The sequence below is a fragment of the Crocuta crocuta genome, unplaced genomic scaffold (genome assembly GCF_008692635.1).
Source record: "Crocuta crocuta isolate KB4526 unplaced genomic scaffold, BGI_CrCroc_1.0 scaffold73, whole genome shotgun sequence".
Classification (NCBI taxonomy): Eukaryota; Metazoa; Chordata; class Mammalia; order Carnivora; family Hyaenidae; genus Crocuta; species Crocuta crocuta.
Genome location: NW_027529443.1, coordinates 4,806,857 through 4,828,414, shown reverse-complemented (window position 1 = coordinate 4,828,414; position 21,558 = coordinate 4,806,857). Strand labels below are relative to the sequence as shown.

Genomic DNA, 21,558 nt, shown 5'->3' with positions numbered 1-21,558 from the left:
GGAGTCACTTAGCAGAGCTTCTTAAACTCTGCTGTGCACACATGAGTCACCTGGGTACCTGGTTACAGTATGGGTTCTGATTCAGCGGGTCTGGGGTAGGGCCCGAGATGCTGCATATTTTCACACGTGCCAGGCCCTTGGCGTAGCCGACGCCAGAGCGTGGTCCAGCGGGTGCCGCCAGCCAGCGGGCCGAGAGGCAGATCCTATTGTAACTGCTGCGCCGTGTAGGATGGTGAAGGCTGTGCTGCAGGGGTGTGTGATTCTAGTACAGAGCGTGCTGGTGAATGTGGTTCGGGCCACACGGCAGGCTTGTTGTGGGTCAGTGTGTGTTGGTGGGCGGTGCTAGTTTGTATGCTAGAAGGCGGTGTGTGTGGCTGAGCGCGTGGTGGAGCGGTGGGTTGAGAAGCAGCGTGTTCTGGTTCTGTCCTCCTGGGATGTCCCCCAGAGCCCCAGGGCATCCTCTCCGCAGGTGTTTATGGAAGGTAGGTACCATTCTCAGTGCTGGAGACACAGAAGTGAAAATAATACAATTTCCTGCTCTCCTGGAACTTATATTTTAGAAGGAATAGGCAAACCATAAACAGAACTTGGCAAATAGAGGCGCCTGGGTAATTCAGTCAGTTAAGCGTCTCATTCTTGGTTTTGGCTCAAGTCATGATCTCACGGTTCGTGGGCTCAAGCCCTGTGTTGGAGGCCCAGGCTCCATGCCGTCAGCAGGGGATTCTCTCTCTCTCTCTCTCTCTCTGCCTCTGCCCCTCTCCTGCTTACTCTCTCTGTCTCTCTCTCAAAATAAATAAACTTGAACAAAAAGAAAAAAGAGAAATCAACAAATATGTTAGAAGTTGATAAGCATTGTGGAGGAAATCAAAGCAGGGGTGGGGATGGGGAGAGCTGGATCAGAGAGAGGTGGTTGGAAAGCTTTGCTGACATTTCAGCAAAGATGAGAGGAAGGTGAGGGGACTGTGTGAGCCATGTATATATCTTGGAGGGAGAGGGAAATGGTTCAGGCAGTGGTAACAGGTGCAAAGGCCCTGAGGCAAAAGCTTGCTTGGCATTTTCAAGGAAGAGCACAGAATCCAAGTGCTGATCCGAGTGGGCAAGGAGAGGGGGAAAAGAAGATGATATCTGTGAGGCCACAGAAGGGGCAGATGCTTCAGGCCACTGTAGGATCTGTGGCTTCTACTCCGGCTGAGATGGGCAGCGTTTGGAGGGCTCTGAGCAGAGAAATGGCATGATCCGACTTTGGGTTTCCAGAGAATCACTCTGACTATTGTAGGTGCAGAGGTGAAATCAGGAGACTGGTTTGAGGCTGTTGCAGTCATCCAGGTGGGAGCCAGTGGGCACTTGGGCGGGACACGGCTGCTTGAGAGCCTCCAGGTTGTGTTTCTGTTGGCAAACCTAGCCTTTCCCGGTTCCTGGCACCTTGTGGATGCACAGTAATTATGCCAGGGACATGAAGGAATGGATGAAGGAGAATCCCTTCCCACTGCCTGCGAAATCGCTCCTTGAGTGTAAGGTGGTAGCCAGTTGCTGGTCCTGACGAAAAGCGGACGAATGAATGAAGTAGGTTGTCATGAAGGTGTCTGGAGTTCAGGGTGCTGGCATGCAGGGCACAGAGCAGGGCATGGCTGTTCCTCCTTCTGCCAGTGTAAATTCCGTGGCAGTGTGGGAGGTTGCGCGTGCTGGGGGAGGTAGCCGGAGAGCCCCCGGGTCTGGGTGAATAGTTCAGAATGTGGCCGTGCTGCAGCAGAGGGTACACTGAGGCCAGGGGTGAGCACGTCTGCTCGCAGAATTGGTAGTATGTGGTGCTTCGATGGCCCCGTAGAAGATAGGCTGATGTGGCGTGGTGAAATCAAAATGCCTGATTGAGATTTTGATGGCATTCGTATACTTTTAGGAATTGCCTTAGTGAAGTCTGGCAGTGTCTCTAATGCCCAGTGCAAAACTTGGTGTGAAAACTGGATAGAGGCACAAGCCTTGGGCTCCATTCCCCAGCTGTCAGCAGAGATGCAGCAAATTGAGGAGGTGAGAGAAGAGTAACTAGGTCACAAGGACGCCCTGCTTCGTTATAGTCCTCGGAGTCTTAACTATTAGGGTGTATGCACAGCGACTTGCCCGCTAGTGACTGGGGCTCTCAGGTCTAAAGTGTGCTCCCTCTGATGGCCCATTCGTTCTGGGCAAGGCTTGAGGAGTGCAGCTCTCTAAGAATAGACACTAAGAAGAGACCTTTTCCCTACAGCCATTCGTCCTGGGCAGCTGTCCGGGACCATCCAGACATGATCGGCATTGCTCACTCCTTCCATTCATTCTAGCCCGGATGTCAGGCCTCACTGACTCCAACCCATCCTTGTACAATAGACAGATTCCAATCATTTCTGCTCGTGTTACCCGTCCCCCTTGTCACTTGACATAAAGCCCCGTACAGTTTTCAGGCATCTACACATCAGCAAAGCTTTGGGATCTTGCAGACTGTAAACGCAGAGCCCCCGGTCCCCATTCTACATCACGGCAGCCTTTCATGTCATATGGCGTTTCCCAAACACTGCATGGCTATCTGATCACATATCATGGCCTGCATCTCCCAGGAGTCTAGGTGCCGAATTGCTTCGGAAACTAAATCATGCTCGCAGGACTTGGTTTCTTGGCAGTTCTGTCATCTGGAAACATTGTTTATGTAGCCAAGGTCGAAAGCTTCAAGTACTGCTTTAATGAGCTGCAATTCTGTTCATGTGACATTCTCCTCTGAACCTAATTGCCCTTTACACCGTATGAGTAAGTGTCTCTGAGTGCATGTCTGAATGTGTGTTTGATGTGGTGACATTTCTGAATTGAAGCCACAAAGTGTAACCTTTGTATGTTTGCTATTACAACTCCAATTGCGAGGCTTAAGAAAAGGGGTGAACTTTCTACTTAATACGATTTATTTAAGAATAGATCCTGGCTCCCCTAGGAAGCACCAAGTGCTCAGGAGAACAATACCTTTTGGAAAGCTGGGATTTAAAGTCATTCTTCTGAAACCCGTACAATTCAAATATACTGGACAAAGTATTGAGTTCTTGTCTGTGCCAGGCAGCGTTCTAAGTGCCTTCCAGGCATTACCTCATTTAATCCTCTATGAGGTAGGTGTCATTGTCACCGTATGACAGATGAGGGCACGCAGCCTGGAGAGGTTAGGATGTTTGCTCAAGGTCCAGCAGCTAGCAGGTGCTTGAACCGCGGACCCTGCACTGCCCAGTATCCTTGGAAAGATTATTAGGAGCACTTGGAGCCCCTTTTAAGGTTTGAAATCGCGCCGGTGGGAAGGAGCCATGATACTACCACCCATCAGGGTCTGTTACATAATAGAAAGAGACTAGATATTCTTAACAATTCAAATGATTTAAAATTTATTTTAAAATATTGCAACAAACAAGTAACATATTCACACCTTTTACACTTCACTGGCAGGGTTTTCAAAGATGCAAATCTCGCCTGCTCCTTCAGGCTTTGATTTCAAGGCTGACAAAGACAGCAGACGTTGAATACCCTCCAAGAGCAGGGCATGGCAGCATCTGAACTGAGGCGCTCAAGACGGGCTCATTAAGGAGTAGACATCTCCCCTCTCGGCTCTGTTTGTTCTTTCAGTTATTCAGAGTGTGGAAGCGTACGCGGATCCTCATCAAAACATTAGTCTACCTTCAGACACTGACATACAAATAGCCAAGAGTTGTTTAGGACACAGAGGCCCAGAGTCTGTCTGTTTATCTCTCCCTCCATCCCTCCACCCACCCGTGGAGACCTATGGATCAAACCAGGCTCCCTTTGGGGGAGTTGGAATTGGCAGACTCCTGGGCCAAGTGAAATTCCTAAATCACTTGCCAAGTGCATGACTTTGAGCTGTCCCCCAGCAGAGAAGCCAGCAGTGTGAACTGAACTGGTAGATGGGAAGGTCACATGCTGGGGGAGAGCACAAAACTCTTAGGATATGTCCGGCAATAACCACTGAAGATAACAAGTCAAGAACTGGAGGAGCCCTGGGACCCGGGTATAGATGCCATCATTCTAGAGAGGAGCAATCAGAGGCCCGGAGACTCGTGACAGAGCCAGGAGAAGAAGATGGGCCCTCCAGTTAATGGATGCAGGACTTCATTAATACTATTTACAACCGTAACAATAAAATGGGTCAGGCGTGCTTATGAAATTATTCAGTTTTACTAGAAAGCAGAGCCTTCTGTCTACTTTATGGATCTCATTCACCCTCACAATCACCCTATGAAGTAGATACTGCTACTACCTTCCCTCTATAGGTAAGGAAATAGGCTCAGAGAGGCTAAGTAACTTGCCCGTGGCCACACAGCTAGTAAGCCCAAGTGAGTGCCAGTTGAATTTAAAGTCTTATTTTGTGAGTTCGAGCTCCGCGTCAGGCTCTGTGCTGACAATACGGAGTCTGCTTGAGATTCTCTCTCTCTTTCTCCCTTTCTCTCTGTCCTTTCCTCACCCTCTCAAAATAAATAAATAAACATTAAGGAAAAATCCCTTCCCTCAAACCTGGGACTGCTCCTTCCCCCTAGTAGGACCACTGCCGTCTGCCCACACACACAAACCTTTGAAGGAACTGCTAATTCTTGTTACCTCCAAGATTGCATTTCATTACAGTCTATTCTTTTTCTCGGGTTGGTGCATTTGGCTTCTGCCTCCACGTCTCTGTTTTGGCATTTCTCCCGTGGAGTCATCAACGACCTCAGAACGGTCTTCTCTCAGAGACTTGTCTTCTCATTCTTGACTTCATTATATTATTCGATATTCTGGTCTTCTTCTCTCCTTTAAAGAAAACCCTGAAAAAGTGAAATATGCCAAGCAGCATCGAAACTACACGGTGAGACTAAGTCCTCTCCGCTTACCCTTGACCCTCAGCTAGGCGCCTTAGTTCTCCTTCCCAGGGCCACTCACAGCGGCCACTTTCTGGGGAGGCCTCCTAGAGAGGCTGAGTGCAAGCACACGTCTACCCCACATCACACACGAGGATGCCAGCACGCACGTTCCATTTTGGTGCCTCCCTTTACTACCTTCTGTCTCGTGGATTGTTTTCTGCCTGCACCTCGAGCTACCTTCTTCTTTTAATAGCTTTCTAGTTTCCTATGTGCATGAGTACATCTGTAGGGTAAGTTCAGAGTCCTCTCCTCCACTCTTTTTAAGCCCCCCTTCTTTCTCATTTATATGGCACTGAGCTCACTGATTGTCCAGAAATATTGACTCCATGAAGACTCTGATGCCATGATATCAAGACATGCGTGACCCAGGAAGGGAAAGAAAAATGTTCGTTTCTTGTTTGTTTACACATGCAGTTTCAAAAACAACCACAAAAGCCCCTCCACTGCCACAGGAGGGCGTGAAGAACAACAACTTCTTGGTATGTGAATCTGAGTTAAAATGTCTTTCCGAGCACTGGGGGGTGGGGGGCAGGGCGTGGGCCTGGGTGGCTCAGTCAGTTGAGCTTCCGACTTCAGCTCAGGTCATGATCTCAGGAGATCTTCCATTAGTTCAAGCCCCATGTCAGGCTCTGTGCTGACAGCTCAGAGCCTGGAGCCTGCTTCAGATTCTATGTCTCCCTCTCTCTGCAATCTCCCCCACTCTCACTCTGTCTCTGTCTCTGTCTCTCAAAAATAAATAAATATTAAAAAATAAAAAATGTCTTTCCAAGGCAACAAGGCTTGAGTGGGGGGGAGTGGAAATGTGTCCCTTTTGCCCGCCCCCTCCCCGGGCCTATATTTGTCCCTCACTTCTAACTGGGAGCCCCATTTAGGGCCTGACATTCACCTTACACCTCCCTCCTATATCCCACCAGCCTCGATGGGAAAGATTTCCATTTGTGTCTTAAACATCTGTACTTGTAACAGCAATATCCCAGGAGAGGCTGAGGCATGGCGGGGCCTGCAGGACCTCTCTGTAGCCAGAGCACAGCCACTGCCATCAGACTAGCTCACTGCACAGAGCACGGCCACTGCCATCAGACTAGCTCACTGCACAGAGCACGGCCACTGCCATCAGACTAGCTCACCACACAGAGCACGGTACTGCCATCAGACCAGCTCACCGCACAGAGCACGGCCACTGCCATCAGACCAGCTCACCACACAGAGCACGGCCACTGCCATCAGGCCAGCTCACCGCACAGAGCACGGCCACTGCCATCAGACTAGCTCACCACACAGAGCATGGCCACTGCCATCAGACCAGCTCACTGCACAGAGCATGGCCACTGCCATCAGACTAGCTCACTGCACAGAGCACGGCCACTTCCATCAGACTAGCACACTGTAGAGAGCACGGCCACTGCCATTAGACCAGCTCACCACACAGAGCATGGCCACTGCCATCAGACTAGCTCACCACACAGAGCACAGCCACTGCCATCAGACTAGCTCACCACACAGAGACGGGCACTGCCATCAGACTAGCTCACCACACAGAGCACGGCCACTGCCATCAGACTAGCTCACCACACAGAGCATGGCCACTGCCATCAGACCAGCTCACTGCACAGAGCACGGCCACTGCCATCAGACTAGTTCACCACGTTCCGTGGCAGCTGCCAGCTACCACGTCACGTGTTTTCTGTGCATTTTATTAAGTCTTCCTCACCCCACACTACAAGGTAGGTTCATTCCGTATAACCAAAAGTTGGCTTAGGGAATTTGGCTCACCTGCTTAACGGTTGTGTAGCTGGGATCAGTACCCAAGTCAGCGTTTAAGTTCCCGCCACATGATCGGATGTCATTTGTAAGACAGTAAAATGTAGTAGGAAGCCTTTGATCTTTGGAATGGAACAGACCGGACCCTGAATCTCGGTTCCCCTCCTTGACCCTGTATGGCCCTGACCACGTCGTTAACTTCCCAAATTATCGATTCAGTGGAGATAACCCTTTTCCTGCTTGTCTCACAAACCCGTGAGAATCAAGGTTATAAAAACATAGGCAAATAAACGGGGTAATTGCTATATGAGGGCTAGTTTATTTGAAGCCAGTGACGTGGGTGAAGAATAAATAAGAAAAATATGACACTTTGTTCACACGGGAGAATGTTTAGCATGTGTTTCTTAAAAGCAGGGTAAAGAATAAGGGACTGATTCTATATTTTGTATAAAGAGGAATAAGCCTCCATCCATCTGTCTGTCCAGCCATCCAGGACAGACTAAAATCTTAACTTAATGAAGATATGGAGGGGGTTCAATAACAAAGGGTTTTGTTATTCCTTTTTCTGGGTGCTTTTGAACAACTTGTTTGTTTCGGCAAGAAATGTACAAGGCTGAAGGAAGAGTCTGGATCGTGTCCAGATCTGGGATCAAATCATAGTCAGGTACTTAGCCTTGCTGTACAGCAGAGATGTCAGGGAACCACTGGGTTAAAGGAGATAGTGCTTATGAAGTATTTAGACAATATCGGGCTTAGACGCACTTAGTGGACACTGTTACTCATCCATCTGACAACACTGAGTGCCTGCCATGGGCCCAAACCTGTCCTGAGTCCTGGGAAGGCTGTGCTGTGACTTGAGCTCTTGTGGGGCTTACAGTCTAGACGGGAATATAATTAATTCATCAGCAGAGAAGCAAAGGAATAAACATGTAATATAGATTGGGCTATTTTGGGTATTTTTACTTCCCGGGCAAAAGTGATGCCCTGAGGGAGACTACCAGGAAGGGAGAATTGGAGCTCCTGCTTTGTCTGGAGGTGATCCCGCACAGCTCCTCGGAGGAGATGGCATTTGGACCAAAATCTGGAAGACAAGAAAGCATTGCATCTTATTTTTAGATAAAACACAAAACTTGCTACCCGGCGCAAAAGGCCCCTCTCTTGCTGACTTCCTTCTAACTAAATAGACACAAGAGATCAAATACCCCCATTGTAAGGAATCTTCGCTCTTTGCAGACAAGGGAGCTTTAATCTTTCTTTCCTTTCTGCGCTGTGTTTTGTCTGACTGCTCGGGAGAGAAAGCTTGGTCTGCAAACAACTTAAAAATGATCCAACGTGTTTACAGCTCTGTGCTTAACTGATTGCTTCTCACCGGGTGGGTCCCTCCTGTGTGGTCCTGCCAGGGAGAACTCTCTGTAAGGCAAGAAAACCACCCAGAATTTCACTGAATTTGCACATTAAGAAAAAGAAAAGACTCTTTTGTCTTTTTACCCAGGCTGTATGGCTTACGTATGTTTTCACTGATAGAGGCCTTAATGGAGGCCAGGTTTCCCCTGGGGTCTTTCTTTCTGGTTGCACTCAGCTTAGATGCCACCTCCTCCAGAAAGTCCTCCTGGCCCTTCTTAGGGTCCTCACTTCTGTGCTCAGTGGCCCCAGTTGTCGTGTGGGCCATGTGGTGGCCTGTGTGTGTCTGTCTCCTCCACTAGACCACAAGCTCCGTGATGACAAGGACAGGGATCCCCTCGTGTGCCATCGTATTTCCAGTGCTTTAGCACCATGCCAGGGGCAGAAGCACCTAGGCATCAAAATGGCAATAGCTCCTTCATTTGAGTTAGCTTCAGTGGGCTTTTTTTCTTATTTAAAAAATCTGTTGTTTAAATTTTCAAACACACAAGCAGAAAAGATTCTCACAAAAATTAAGCAGTCTGTAACACTCTCGTCTCCATATGCATGTAGACAATATGCAATATCTGTAAGCACACACATTTGTGTGTGTGATTTATAGAATGGGAACATATTGTATGCAATTAGTAATTACATGTAACTATGCCGTTTAATATTCTTCTACATCTCCTTTTAATTTTTCAAAGTGTGTTGCATGGTAATGCATCAAATAGATGTATCATTACTTATTTAACTTCTTTCCCTTTTGGTGGATAGTTTGATGTCAACTTTTTCCCCCCTCTACCAATTTTTTGATGAATATCTTGTATCTTGGTGGGATCAACCCAGCCATATAGAGGAGGGGTCCAGGGCAAGTCTCCTGGAGGAAGTGACATCTGTCCGGAAAGAAAAAGGATGTGTAGGAAATACCCCCCCAGGGGAGGGGAGGCAGGTGTTCATTCTTATGAGGCCCCCCCACCTCGCCAGCTTATTGCAAAGGCTGGGCGGTGACAGAGTTCACGAGCCTTCTGGGAACCCAGGGGACTGAGTACAGCTGGAGGGTGTGTTGGGGAGTGGGGAATGAGCACTGAGGGGCTAGTGACCCGGTGACCAGGGCCCTGTGAGCCAGGCTAAGGAGTGTAGGCTCTGGGCAATGGGGAGCCATTGCAGAGAAGTGACATATCCAGGTTGGTGTCTGAAAGATCCCTCTTGCTGCTATGACTAAGCCAACCCCGCTTTCGACAGCCAGACCCGGAGCTGTTATTAACACAATGAAACAGAAATTAGAAAGAAGAGAAGAGGGGAGGTGGGGTGGAAGAGCTCACATGTAGCAGCTCACAGAGAAAGCTTTTCAAACTGTCTAGGTTCTCGGATTCAGAGGCACAATTGAACAACAAGTCAAAATCCTCATTCCTCTCCTCTCCAACCCTGGAAAGCGGTGCCTCGTGATTTAAATAACCGTGTTGGCTTGGGTCCCCGGCACGGTCCCAGGGGCTCCAGTGGTGTGGCCTGGCCATTAGGGAGGTGGGTTTTCTTTCAGTAGCCAAGTGAGGCTGAAGTACCCATCCAGCCAGGGCCGCCAGAGAGGCAGGTGTGGTCCGCGCTGCGCGTGTCCCTGGATCGCAGCGACAGGGCGGCGCGTTCTCCAAGGACACAGCAGGCTCAGAGCCCATCCAGGCTGTGCCTCCCCGAGGGCTGACGTCTCCATTTAGGGAGCGCTCCTGAAGCTAATGGGCAGTGACAGCTCCATTTGAAAAACACGGAAACACTTAGGGAGGCTGTGATCTGCCAGCTCCGTAAGCTGCTTATTAGCAGGAAAATCACGCTCCGGCTGCATTGTGCCCCTCTGGTTAACCCTTGTTTTTGCGTCTCCTCTCTGCTATCTCACTTAACGATTTCGTTGTTTTCTGAGGCAGCGGAGGGGAGGGGGAGGGGAGGGGGGAGGCTCGGAGCCCCCAGAAGCTGTTTTCTCTGTGTCCCATCACAGCCTCTGGGGAGGCCCTTGTGGTGTGCATGGGAAATTGATGGTTTTTAAAGAAAAATAGCCCCTGAAGACTCCGTGTCTCAGCTCACGTGCTTCCTACGCTGGCCTGTTTGGAGCCCAGCGCCCAAGCCAAAGAGGAACACGCGCAGGTCTGCCTTACTCCCAACCACGGGTGCCGCCACCCTCTGCCCCACGGCCCCATGCACTGTCTCTCTGCTCCGAACGATGGACAGCCAGCTTCTAACCCTCCCCAGTGCCTCTGCCGTCAGTCTAGCTGATGCCCCCTTTGCAGTCCCCACACCGCAGGTGAGGGGACTCCCACACCCTCAACATCCCCACTGGACTCTCAGACCTGTCATACAGGAGCCCAAGTGCCCGATTGCCCCCGGAAGGCGCTCTATCCCGTCCCCCATTCACCACAGAGCCCAGGTGCAAAGTTGTAGGGTCACCAACACATCCTCTCCTCCTGGAATGCCCCACCGTCTGACTCCTCAGCTAATCTGGCACCTCTTCCCCCACTCCAGATGCATCTTTCCGTCTGTCCCAGGGGTACCTTCCTCTGAAGCACCATCCTGTCCCGTCTCCCGGTTAGCATCCCCGCCCCTTGCCCGTCCATCCGTTTTGCACGCCGCACCAACGATCCCACAGACACATGAGTCAGAGCCTGTGGGGTGATCAGAACCCTCCAGCGGCTTCTTACCAAGCGGAGATGGAAATCCTCTGCTTTCCTTGACCAGCAAGACCCGCAGCCTGGCTCCCGGCCCCCTCTTGTCTCAGCCCTCTGCCTCTTGGCCCCTGCTCTGGCCACACTGGCCTCATCGCTGTTGGGTGACGCTCTTGAGCGAGCACCTGTCCCCGAGCCTTTCCACATGCTGTTTGCTCCACCTAGAATGCTTTTCCTCGAGACTTTCAAATGTCCTTACTTCCCTGAGGGCTTGCTTCAAGGCTCATCTCCTCAGAGCTGACCACTTTTTCAAAAATGGTGTTCTCTTCCCTCTTTATCGCTGACCTCACTTTATTTTTCTTAGTACTACTTATCTCTGTCTGACATGAAGCCACCTCTATTTACATTTTCAATTCTCCTTCTATTTATGTGCTTATTGCCTTCCTTCTCCAGTAGGAGGTCGGTTCCCATGAGGCATAGATTCTGTCTAATTTACTGTTAGCACAGTGCCTGGCACATAATAGGTACTCAATAGATATCTCTGGAGTGAAAACACATGCATAAGCAATGTAAGAACCTGGGCAGTAATCCTGACCACACTGTGTTGAGGGTCCTTCCTTTTGTGGGCAGAAGTCCCCCTCCTCCGACACCAGCCAGCACAGCATACCCCAAGTCCTAACTGCATGGGTGGGCATTGGCGGGAGGCGGCGATCACTTCTCATTTTCTGAGACCTGAAGGAAAGCTATCAACAGGGCTCAAAGAATTTAACTTGGAAAAACTAATCTCTTTCTCCAAGCCTGACATGACTCTCTTAAAAATGCAAGGCTGTTTCTTCAGTATTTCAAACTTAAGCATCATGAAAACACCCTGTCGTCGGAAACATACGCTGTCTGCAGGGAAAACAAGAATCAAATAATGCTTACAGCTAGAATGCATTGACACTTCCTCAGTGCCAGGCGCTGTAGCGGTCGCATGCATGATGTCCTGTAAAAGTCTGCAGGCTGTGGCCTCATGGGTGCCTTCTGCCCAGTCAGGAACAAAGCAGGAAGCTGAGGCCGTCTGAGAGCTGAGTCCTGCGCACACCCCGCCCCGCATACCTCTGCTTCCCTTCTTGAGTGTAGGGCTCGAAGGAGCAAAGGGAGAATGTGCACTCCTTGACTTTCTCAACTTCCCTTCCCTCTGCCAGTGACTCAGGCTCAGCGGCAGCTCTTCATTGTCTCATCTGTCTCCTCCTAACTGCCAAGCGGGGTGGCCCACTCTCGGCAACGTTTCCTGTGTGACCTCTTGGAGATATTTCAGCTACGACAATGCCCTTCTCGCTAGATTCCCTCAGTGCCCCACTTGCCTGACAGCACTCCCTTCTGGCTCTCCCCTTCCCGCTCTGGGTTTTAGGGGCAATTTTCTCCCTCGCCCATGGAAATCAGACCCCCACTTCCCAGGGTGGTTATGTGAAGCAAAAAGGTGATGTGTGCGAACCCCTTAGCAAGTGCAGGTTGTCTGGAAACTGCTCTATGGTTTTTATGACTATTATTATTATCTTTTTCCTGCTTTTCATGTTCTGTACTTTAAGCTATTTTTTTTCAAGACCTCTCTCCTGAGCTCCAGAATCTGTACTTCTAACCCCCTTGGGTCATCTCCTGGAATCTCCCCCATCCCTCAAAGACATCGTGTTCAGGGACACCAAGTGGCTCGGTCGGTTAAGCATCCAACTTCAGTTCAGGTCATGATCTCGCAGTTTGTGTGATGGGGCCCCACTTGCTGACAGCTCAGGGCCTGGAGGCTGCTTCCGATTCTGTGTCTCCCTCTCATTCTGCCCCTCCCCTCCTCTCTCTCTCTCTCAAAAGTAAACGAACATTAAAAAACAAAAAGTCATCATTTCCACACAAAATAGCTGTCCTTCTGAATTTTCCCACTCTCTCTGTCTCTGGGATTGATATAACCACATTTTCGCCATCATTCAAACCAGAGACCTCATCATCCCCATCCTTGACTCCTCCTCCCTCCCCCACCCCCCAACCTGCCGCACTTAGTCATGTACTCACCGCCTACAAACCATTCGTGTAAAATGGAGCCAGGAGCCTGGACTCTGATGTCAGAGGGGTCTGTCTCACGTTGCAGCTCTGCTATTCATTGACTGTGTGACCTTGAACAAGTTACGTAATCTCCCTGGCCCCAGTTTCCTCATCTGTCCAGAAGGGATGATGCCCACTTCGTAGGGTCTTTGGGAAGATTTAATAAGGTAATGCAAGTAGAGCATTCTAGGGTGCCTGGCATTTAGCAAGTGTGTAATGAATATTAGCCGTCATAACTACTAGGGCTGCTACTGTGTTAGGTTGTGGTCGCCTCTTGCACACTGCTCGAAATACTAGAACTTCGTGCAAATGTTTGGGTGGGGATTAGTCTGTGTGTGTGTGCACACTTGCATACGTGTGCATGCACACAAACACACACGGGTTATAAATCTGACAGCCTGAAGACCCCAGGGTGGGTGAGAAACGATGGTGCTTTTCTCTCTAGCTCCCAGCCGCGCCACCAAGCCCTGGTATGTGTTTCATCCCACACCCTCCGCTCCCATTTGGAGAGAGTGGCTGGGTTTGCCTGCAGGCATCTTTCAGTTAAGGGTCAATGACGTATCCAGCTAACCAACGCCTCATGGTTGGCCAACGATTGCAGGAACCAAACCCCGGTCTTGAGATCTGTCTTCATTGGCTAGAGTTTGTAAATTCCTGTATCTCTGGAGCTGGAAAGGTAGTTGTTCCTGACTGGCAGCCAGAGGACAGCCCTTGAGGGATCCACTGCTAAATACTGGGACCTGCCAGGTGATGTATAACTGGCTCATTACTTAGCATCTGGTGCCACGTGAAACATCACAGGTACCTTAATCCCATCTCTTTCAACAGGTGGGCCTGGCTGACTCCTTGCGGGGAGTGGGGGGTAGGGAGGGACACGCCACATACCACCAGCCCCACCATCTCATGCCTTTGCCATGCAGCTCCTGACTGCCCAGAGACACTGAGGGTGGCTCACGAGCCCTAGAAACTGAAAGTCGGGAGCCCAAGGTCATGTACCAAAGGTCATGAGAATTTTGCATTTTCTGTTGCTCTCATTTCTGATCATTGAAACAACCTCTCTGAGGTGGCAAAGGGAAGGGATCCAAGAAAACCACAGCCCAGTTTTGTTTGGTTCTGTTTTGTTTGGGGTTTTGTTTTCATTTTTGTTTTTCCACCTACCACAAGTTCTTTTCTTCCCCTCTCATAGTGTGGGCGAAATGCTGAAAACTTCGACCGGTTTTTCACCCGCCATCCACCCGTCCTAACACCTCCCGACCAGGAAGTCATCAGGAATATTGACCAATCAGAATTCGAAGGATTTTCCTTTGTTAACTCTGAATTTTTAAAACCTGAAGTCAAGAGCTAAGTAGATGTGTAGACCTGCGTCCTTCATTTCTGTCATTCAAGCTCAACGGCTATCGTGGTGACATCTTTTCTTTCGTTGCAACGTTGCATCCATGTTTTATTTGCTGACGAGACTAGAGTGACCATGTTTCAGAACCCAAATGTCCTCAGGTCGTTTGGAGCATCTCTGTGAGATGGGGATTATGCAGACGGCACGTCAAAAATGCTGCCGCATAATTAGCACATTAGTAAAGTCCTCTTACAGTCCATGTTCACCAGCATGTCAGCTCAGTAGATCCAGTGGGGACAGAAAATGCCTGCTTTCTCTCCCTTTTTTCCAGCGCTCCCATTTCACACATTTTCCCAACTCCAAGCATCCAGTCCAGATTGTTCCCACCAAGTGAGCGGATAATCGGATGCTAGCAGTATTCTCTCTCTCCCTGCCGGACCCAGAGCTTGGCTTGTATCCAAGTATATGGTGGCTTTGACTTAGAGGGAATCCCTCCATTCTGCCTGGTTTGGAGGCACCATGAGCTGCATGCTAAAAATAAAATTTTATTTGTTATTTTTTTTTAGACTTGAAGTTAAGAAGATTATCTCAGCCCTTTAAAATGCTGAGAGTGTGCTTTTAGACAGTCTCCATCTAAAAGTACCTCAAGGGGTCAGTCAAAAGGCAGCCAGCTTGGGCGCCACCTCCAATGCTGTGATTTCTGATACTCTGTGTCCCTGGTCACCTTCATCCTCAAACTACTTGAAAAGGGCATTTGGCACCACTCCCTGAAAAGACATGGTCACTCTAGCAAGGTCCCAGAGGACCATGGTTTTACATTACATTTCAAATTTTATTTGCTTTGGGGTTTTATTTCTGTTGTTGTTCAAATGCAAAAAGAAAAAAAAAACCCACTCTGTTACACATGTTTTGAAATACGTGTCCCAATGTTATTAACCACAATGACCTGCTTGGATTTGTCGAGACAGCGCTCTGGAGCCTCGCAGATCCATGCCTGGGTGGATGGGGTTCGCGTAGGTTTGTGGCTGGCTTTGGAAAGTTAAATGAGCACTCTGAGAAAGACCCCATGTCCCGAAGCATAGACAGTTGTATTCTTCACTTTGATGTTGTTTTGTAAGATGTTTGTAGAAATGTCCATTTGTATCTGGATATCTGTTCTGTGCCATTTTTTTCCTAGCATCGAGATACAATAAAAAAAAAAAAAAAAGAAAGAAAGAAGAAATGCTATTTCAAGAAAACGGCGCTTTGAAACATGTGGACCCAAACTACAAAGCAGGGCTCCTGAGGCTTTGGGACAGAAAGGAACTAAATCCAGTTTTTAACCTCAGCCCCAGGGTTCGGTCGGTCAGAGAGGCCGGGGCTGGGGACCATTCAGGGATTCCCGGCGGCCAGTAGTGGGATGGGGTGAGCTGGCCGGGGCCTCCAACGATATCAGAGCTCAAAGCCAGGGTCAAGTTTAGGGGCCAGCTAGAAGCATGGCTGCAGCTCTTGATTTTCTTATCAAAATCACCACTCCTCCCAGCTTGGACTAAATATTCTTTCTTGCAAGCAGCTTTGTGAGCCCCCAGAAGCCAAGGAAACCTCTTGGGTGGGAGAAATCCCGCTTCTGCCTGAGTGGACGAGGATGGCAGGGGGTTCCCCAGCCCAGCCTACTGCCTCCTTCTATTGTCAGGCAGCCCTGCAGAGAATTCTTATCACAAGTTGCGTGATTTCCAGAAGCACCAGGGCTTCCAAGAGACCGTCAGGAGAACTGTAAAATCTTGACTAATGTCATTGACATAAGACTTCTCATCTTTAAGAAAAGCGTGCCGTGGATTTCCACATAGGCAGAGAGGCCCCTCGCTCACTCCTGCCTGCCCTCCGCTTCTCCTCACTACAGGACCTCATGTGGGGCAAACCTGAAGTCTCAGCTGACGAGAGCTCAGGAAGTTAGAGGAGGGAAGTTGGGGCGGAACCCTCCTCCCCCATTTTATTGTTGGGGAAACTGGCATCTGCAGAGTGACTTGCCCAAGGTCAGCCAGCTGAGGTGCAAACCCAGGTTTCCGGACTCAGTGCAAGACGCTTTCTGCTCTGTAGCTGGTATCTCTGAGCCATGCCTACCAATAGGCAAGTTATTTGAGGTCCTTCATCTGGCTGTTGGGTCACCAGGTCTTTCCCTGGACATGCTCTCAGGAAAATAAAAACCATGTAAAAGCATTGGGCCACTGACAGATTATCTGAGACAACTTTAGAGAACAATGTAAGATAGGTAGATAGGTAGCTAGATATAGATAGATGATAGAGATAGATAGGTAGATAGATAAGATGATAGAAAGAATATATTATATATACACACTGCACTCTACATTTTCCAAATTGCTGCCATTATTTTTTCAAAATAGTTTAATAGTTTGCAGAAAGAGATACTCAAGCCAAAGTCTCTGTTCCCCTAATACACCTTGGTGAGGGTTGATCAACGAAGGCCTCTGTGGAAGTGAGGGGGTCTTGGTCAAAATTTCTGCAATTTCCTTTGCTGTCAATATTTTAAGTACAAGGGAGACCAAGAAATAGAGCTTTCAGCCTATGTAATCTCCGGGCAACACTTTGCAAATTTATTCAGGAAGAAAGATTTTCCCACTTCTTTGTGTCATCGTCCATGTATTCCACTCTCCATTCATCCGGGAAGCTTTCGTTGAGGACTACCTGTGTGCCCAGCTCTCTGTTGGGTGTCAGGAGCTCAGTGGGGAGCCCTACAGATGCAATCCAGAGGGCCACCATTAAATAAGTGATTGAAAGCAAGGTGTGATCTAGAGATAGCCAGTCTCCAAGTTAGTCAGAGGAGGCTTCTTACAAGAGAGAAAAAGTCATCAGAAGTCTTCAGGGCCCCTCTTTCTCTCTGTAGACCATAGTTTGAGGCTGAAGGAAGAAATATAGCAGTGCTCTCTTGACCCAGATTTCTGGGGCATTCCTGGAGAGCAATGGGGGGGGGGGGGAGGACACAGGCTAGATGGTAGCAGGGTGGTTTCTTCCAGAAGGCCAAAGGCACAGTCTCTGCACTTGAACAGACCACAGAATCACCAAGATTTGAGCAGAGACAGATCCCCATAGCAAGAGAGGTAACTGGTTCTAAAGCTCAGTTTTGAGGCCTGAGTCTTGCTTCTTAGAGTTAATCATCCTGAAGGCATCCTTTCCAGCCCTCAGGGAGATGCTGTTCTGCCAGCACACTGCCCCCAGCTTGACACAGCCTGACTCTTCTAGATGAGACAAGCTGAGATCTTCCACAAGAACTTAAATTAGGAAAGAATCTAAAAAAGAAATTAAATAAATCCAAAGAAACGTAAACACAATCCATGTTAGCCATGGCTAATTATCCGTCAGGATGTCAAGGATCCCTCTTTGCACTTCTAAGACTTCTCACTCACCTGCCTCTTCTAAGGAAGTTAGGACGATAATGGCCTTCTTGAAGAATCAATAGAAGGCCAGTGGAACTGATATCCATCCTTGCATGAGTGATGATGCTATCATGGCTTCAGATGCTATCAACCCAAATAGGAGAGGCCCATCCTCTCCCACCTTCTAGAGTAAAATTCAAGGGTATTTCCTATGGTCATCTGCCCACAGGACAAAATCTAGAATGGCAGGTCCTATTTGGACCATGTGGCTCTTTGAAGCATGAGACCTCACCAGCACTACAAATGAGGAAGAGCTTTGAAAGCTGGGGCTGGTGGTAAGGGAAACTCCAGCCATGCCCAAAGGCAGGGAAGGCCAGATGGGGTCGATTTTCCCAGGAGAGACCTGAAAGAAGGCAAGTGCCTGCCTTCTGGCCCAAGATCTACCAGGGTCCACACACCATCGTGGAGTTCTCAGACCTCGAAGGGACTTAACACAGTTCAGTCCATACTGGAGCTCAAAATGGACAGAGGCCGATGTGAGGGACCCATAGGATCAGTGGGAATAATTTCATTGCTTTGGTATAGAGAGTGGTCTCTGGCTCGAGGACAAATATAAATTGGAAAAAAGCAATGAGGTTCATCCTTAGTCAAGTCTTCATTTGTTGACTGATTCATTCATTCAACAAATAGTTGTGGACAGCCTGCTATGTGCCAAGCATTACTCTTGGCACTGGAAATACCATAATGAAGAAACAGGCAAGGACCCTCCCCACCTGGAGAGAGGCAATAAATAAACAAGACAATGTCTAATAATAAGTAAATGCAATGAAGACATTTAAAAGGATGCCAACATATGACTTGTAGGGTCCAGAGAGGGCACTCTCTTTTGGATGAGGTGACATTCGAGCTTTTCCCTGAACACAGGAAATAACACAGTGCCTGGGACAGCCCAGGACAGGCTGACAGCAGGCAGGACAAGACAAAACGGAATGGGTGGGACATGGCAGGAGATGGCCCGCCATCTAGAAAACAGCTCCACTGACATCTTGAGCCCACTGCAGTCTGTCTACACTTCCTGAAGTGTGTTCCTTACACTCCCCCCTCTCATTCCCACACCACAACACATATAACACAAGAGTAAGTGGCAACTTCTTAGGGACATTTTACCCAACTCAAGGGAGCAGCCTAAAAGAAGGAATTCTTGTGGGAGGTTTTTGGCCAAGAGGCATGAGCCCAGCAATGAGGAACCCTACCAGTCAGTGCCCATTAGGAGCTAAAGCTAAAGCATAGATAGCAATTGGCTGAACTCTGACAAATCAGTCGATGCTCACTGAACCTCCCCTCTTTACAGTCTGACCCAGCTCTGGCTTCTGCCAGGCAAGCTCTCACCTTCTCGGCTATCCAGTAGTAAACCAGCCATCATGCTTTCCCCCCAGTCAGAGGGACTGAGGTGAATTAAGAGGAGTGTGGTCAAGTAAAGATCACTAGCTCACCGTACAACCTTGGGCAAGTCACTGTATCTTCCTGTGCCCCAGTTTTCTTATATGTCAAACCATGGGGGGTGAGGACTCCAGTTACCCTACCTTTGGGTGGTGAGAATAGGCTGAAGAACCTGAGGAGGGAAAACATCATATAGCTGTGAGATGTTGTCATTAGCCCACATTCTGACGTTCCTTGAAAAAAAGCTGCCCCAAACTGTAGTTAGTAAACTGGGATTAATGCCCCCTACCCCACAAAAGAAATTTTAGGCTAACCAGAATAGAATTTTTGTTTGTTTTAAGGCTGCCCTTACAGACTTGACTTTAAGCTTTGGGTTTTGTTTCTTATAGCTTGTTGACTAGATACATGCTGTAAACGTCCTTGGAGAGAGCCTGTGGTTGACGAAGACCCAAATTCTAGTCTGAGGGTGGACTTATGAGCATCCCTTCAATGCCTAGATTGCACCAGGGGATGTGGGGTGGGCAGTGGTTAGCTCCTTTCATCAGGCAGTAATCTGATGTCCCCACATGCCACTCCACCTTCTTGGCAGCTGAGTGATGGTGCAGCTGTTCTCTTGTTTAAAGAAAGGAGCCTCCTGGCCACAGGGGTCGCTGTTGGATGGTTTTCTCCAGGACGCCCTACCCTATGACTAGTTCTATTGCATTTTGCATGGTAAGAAGTAGTTTCCAATTCAGTTCATCTCAAAGCCAAAGAAAACAGAACACACACATACACACATACCACTGTATGACACTCCTTAAAGAAATTCAATGTTTCATTTCTTTTCTTAGGCAATCTCCACCAAATGTTCTCTCCTGAAGACAACATATAATGTGAAATGAAAGCCAGGGGTAGTATGCCACAATGCACCTGCTACAAAACTCAGCACAGGGCTCTTTCTGATTCTGCCCATGAGATGTCATCGGCTTCCTACTAACTGGCAGGTGTGGGTCGTGTCTCCTTCTTATGCCGTGTTAATGTGTTTGCTTTCCATTTGGCAGAGAGACAAGCGAGACACCTCCAACTTCGACAAAGAGTTCACCAGACAGCCTGTGGAACTCACGCCTACTGATAAACTCTTCATCATGAACTTGGACCAAAATGAATTTGCTGGCTTCTCCTATACTAACCCAGAGTTTGTCATTAATGTGTAGGTGAATGCAGACTCCATTGTCGAGCCTGAAGTGTAAGCCTTCAGGCCAAGTGTATGTGTCAATTCTAGTCTTCCAGGATCCATGGTGCATTTGCTGGCATTCAACATGTGGAGGGCTTGTCCTAGAGGGCTTTTCTTTCTATGTGTAGCTTGCTAGTTTGTTTTCTACATTTGAAAATGTTTAGTTTAGAGTAGGCGCTTTATCCAATGATAGAGGTACAATTTTCCAAACTTCCAGAAACTCATCCAACAAACAGACGATGTCAAAACTACTGTGTCTGATACCAAAATGCTTCAGTATTTGTAATTTTTAAAGTCAGAGGCTGATGTTCCTGGTAAATGTTTTTACAGTTATTCTACCCTATCTTCTTTGAATGCTAAGCATGACTGGTATTTTTAAAAATTGTGAGTAAGCTTTGCAGTTACTGTGAACTATTGTCTCTTGGAGGAAATTTTTTGTTTAAGAATTGATATAATTAAACGGAGTTAATATATGCAAACTCTCTTGTTAACATGTGTGCTTTTAAACAGGCCCTAGAACGGGGGTTACACACTAGAGGGCCAGACGCTGATGTGGCCGGTGGAGGAGCTTTGTTTCACATTGAAATCATCGTCAGCATTTAAAAATGGGATCATTTATATAAATGTTGGGCTTTACGATTCACTTAGAAAAAAATCAGAAGACTAACAGCCCTGGGCCTGGTTCCATGTGGAAATAATTCTACCAAACTGAGCTCTCCTTTAAAAGCATTGTGGGCTCTGGGGCGCCTGGCTGGCTCAGTCAGTTGTGCATCTGACTCTTGATTTTGGGCTCAGGTCATGATCCCAGGGTGGTGGGATTGAGCCCCACATCGGGCTCTGTACTGAGCGTAGATCCTGCTTAAGATTTTCTCTCTCTTTCTCTCCTTCTGTCCCTCTCCCCCTCTTGCATGCACTCTCTCTCTAAAGAAACAAAGTTATAAAAGCAGTGTGGGTTCTCACTCACCACAGCCTCCACTATGCCCTTTTGTCACACTCTCCATCCGCTTGCCTGGCTGCTGTAGATTTCAGGTTGAGACTTCTACCATTTGCAAGCCACACACTTCATAATTTCCCGTGCCCACAATCATAGTATCCACTCAGTGATCCAATCAGCGTGGCTTGGTGTATGAAACCCTCGAGCACAAAGTACATAACAAAAAAATTTCATCCCAGCCAAGATAAAAGCAAAGAGGTCGCTGCCGGTACAGAGGGAACACTTTTCTGTGGTCGATGAGGATGCGACTATTTGTAAACCACTTACCTTTCCCTATTTTCTAATTCAGCGTCTGAAAAGAAAAAAAGAAAAGTGTATGCCCTTTTCTCCACAACCATACTTGCCCAGGGAGGGCAGGAGAAGAGAGGAAAATAAAATATGCCGTATGTTTGGCAAGCAAAGGAGCCCCAGTCTCTGAGATTAGAGTGGCACATT

At 48.3% G+C, this 21,558-nt stretch overlaps 1 protein-coding gene across 1 annotated transcript in view; it reads left to right on the top strand.

Annotated features, from left to right (window-relative positions):
* Positions 1-20,608, top strand: part of PRKCB (protein kinase C beta) — a 327,110-nt gene extending 306,502 nt beyond the window's left edge. Inside the window, exon 18 of the mRNA XM_077760560.1 lies at positions 19,957-20,608. Within this exon, the coding sequence (XP_077616686.1) occupies positions 19,957-20,109 (153 nt within the window). The 3' untranslated portion in view covers positions 20,110-20,608. The remainder of the gene's footprint in view (positions 1-19,956) is intronic.
* The last annotated feature ends 950 nt before the right edge of the window (positions 20,609-21,558 follow it).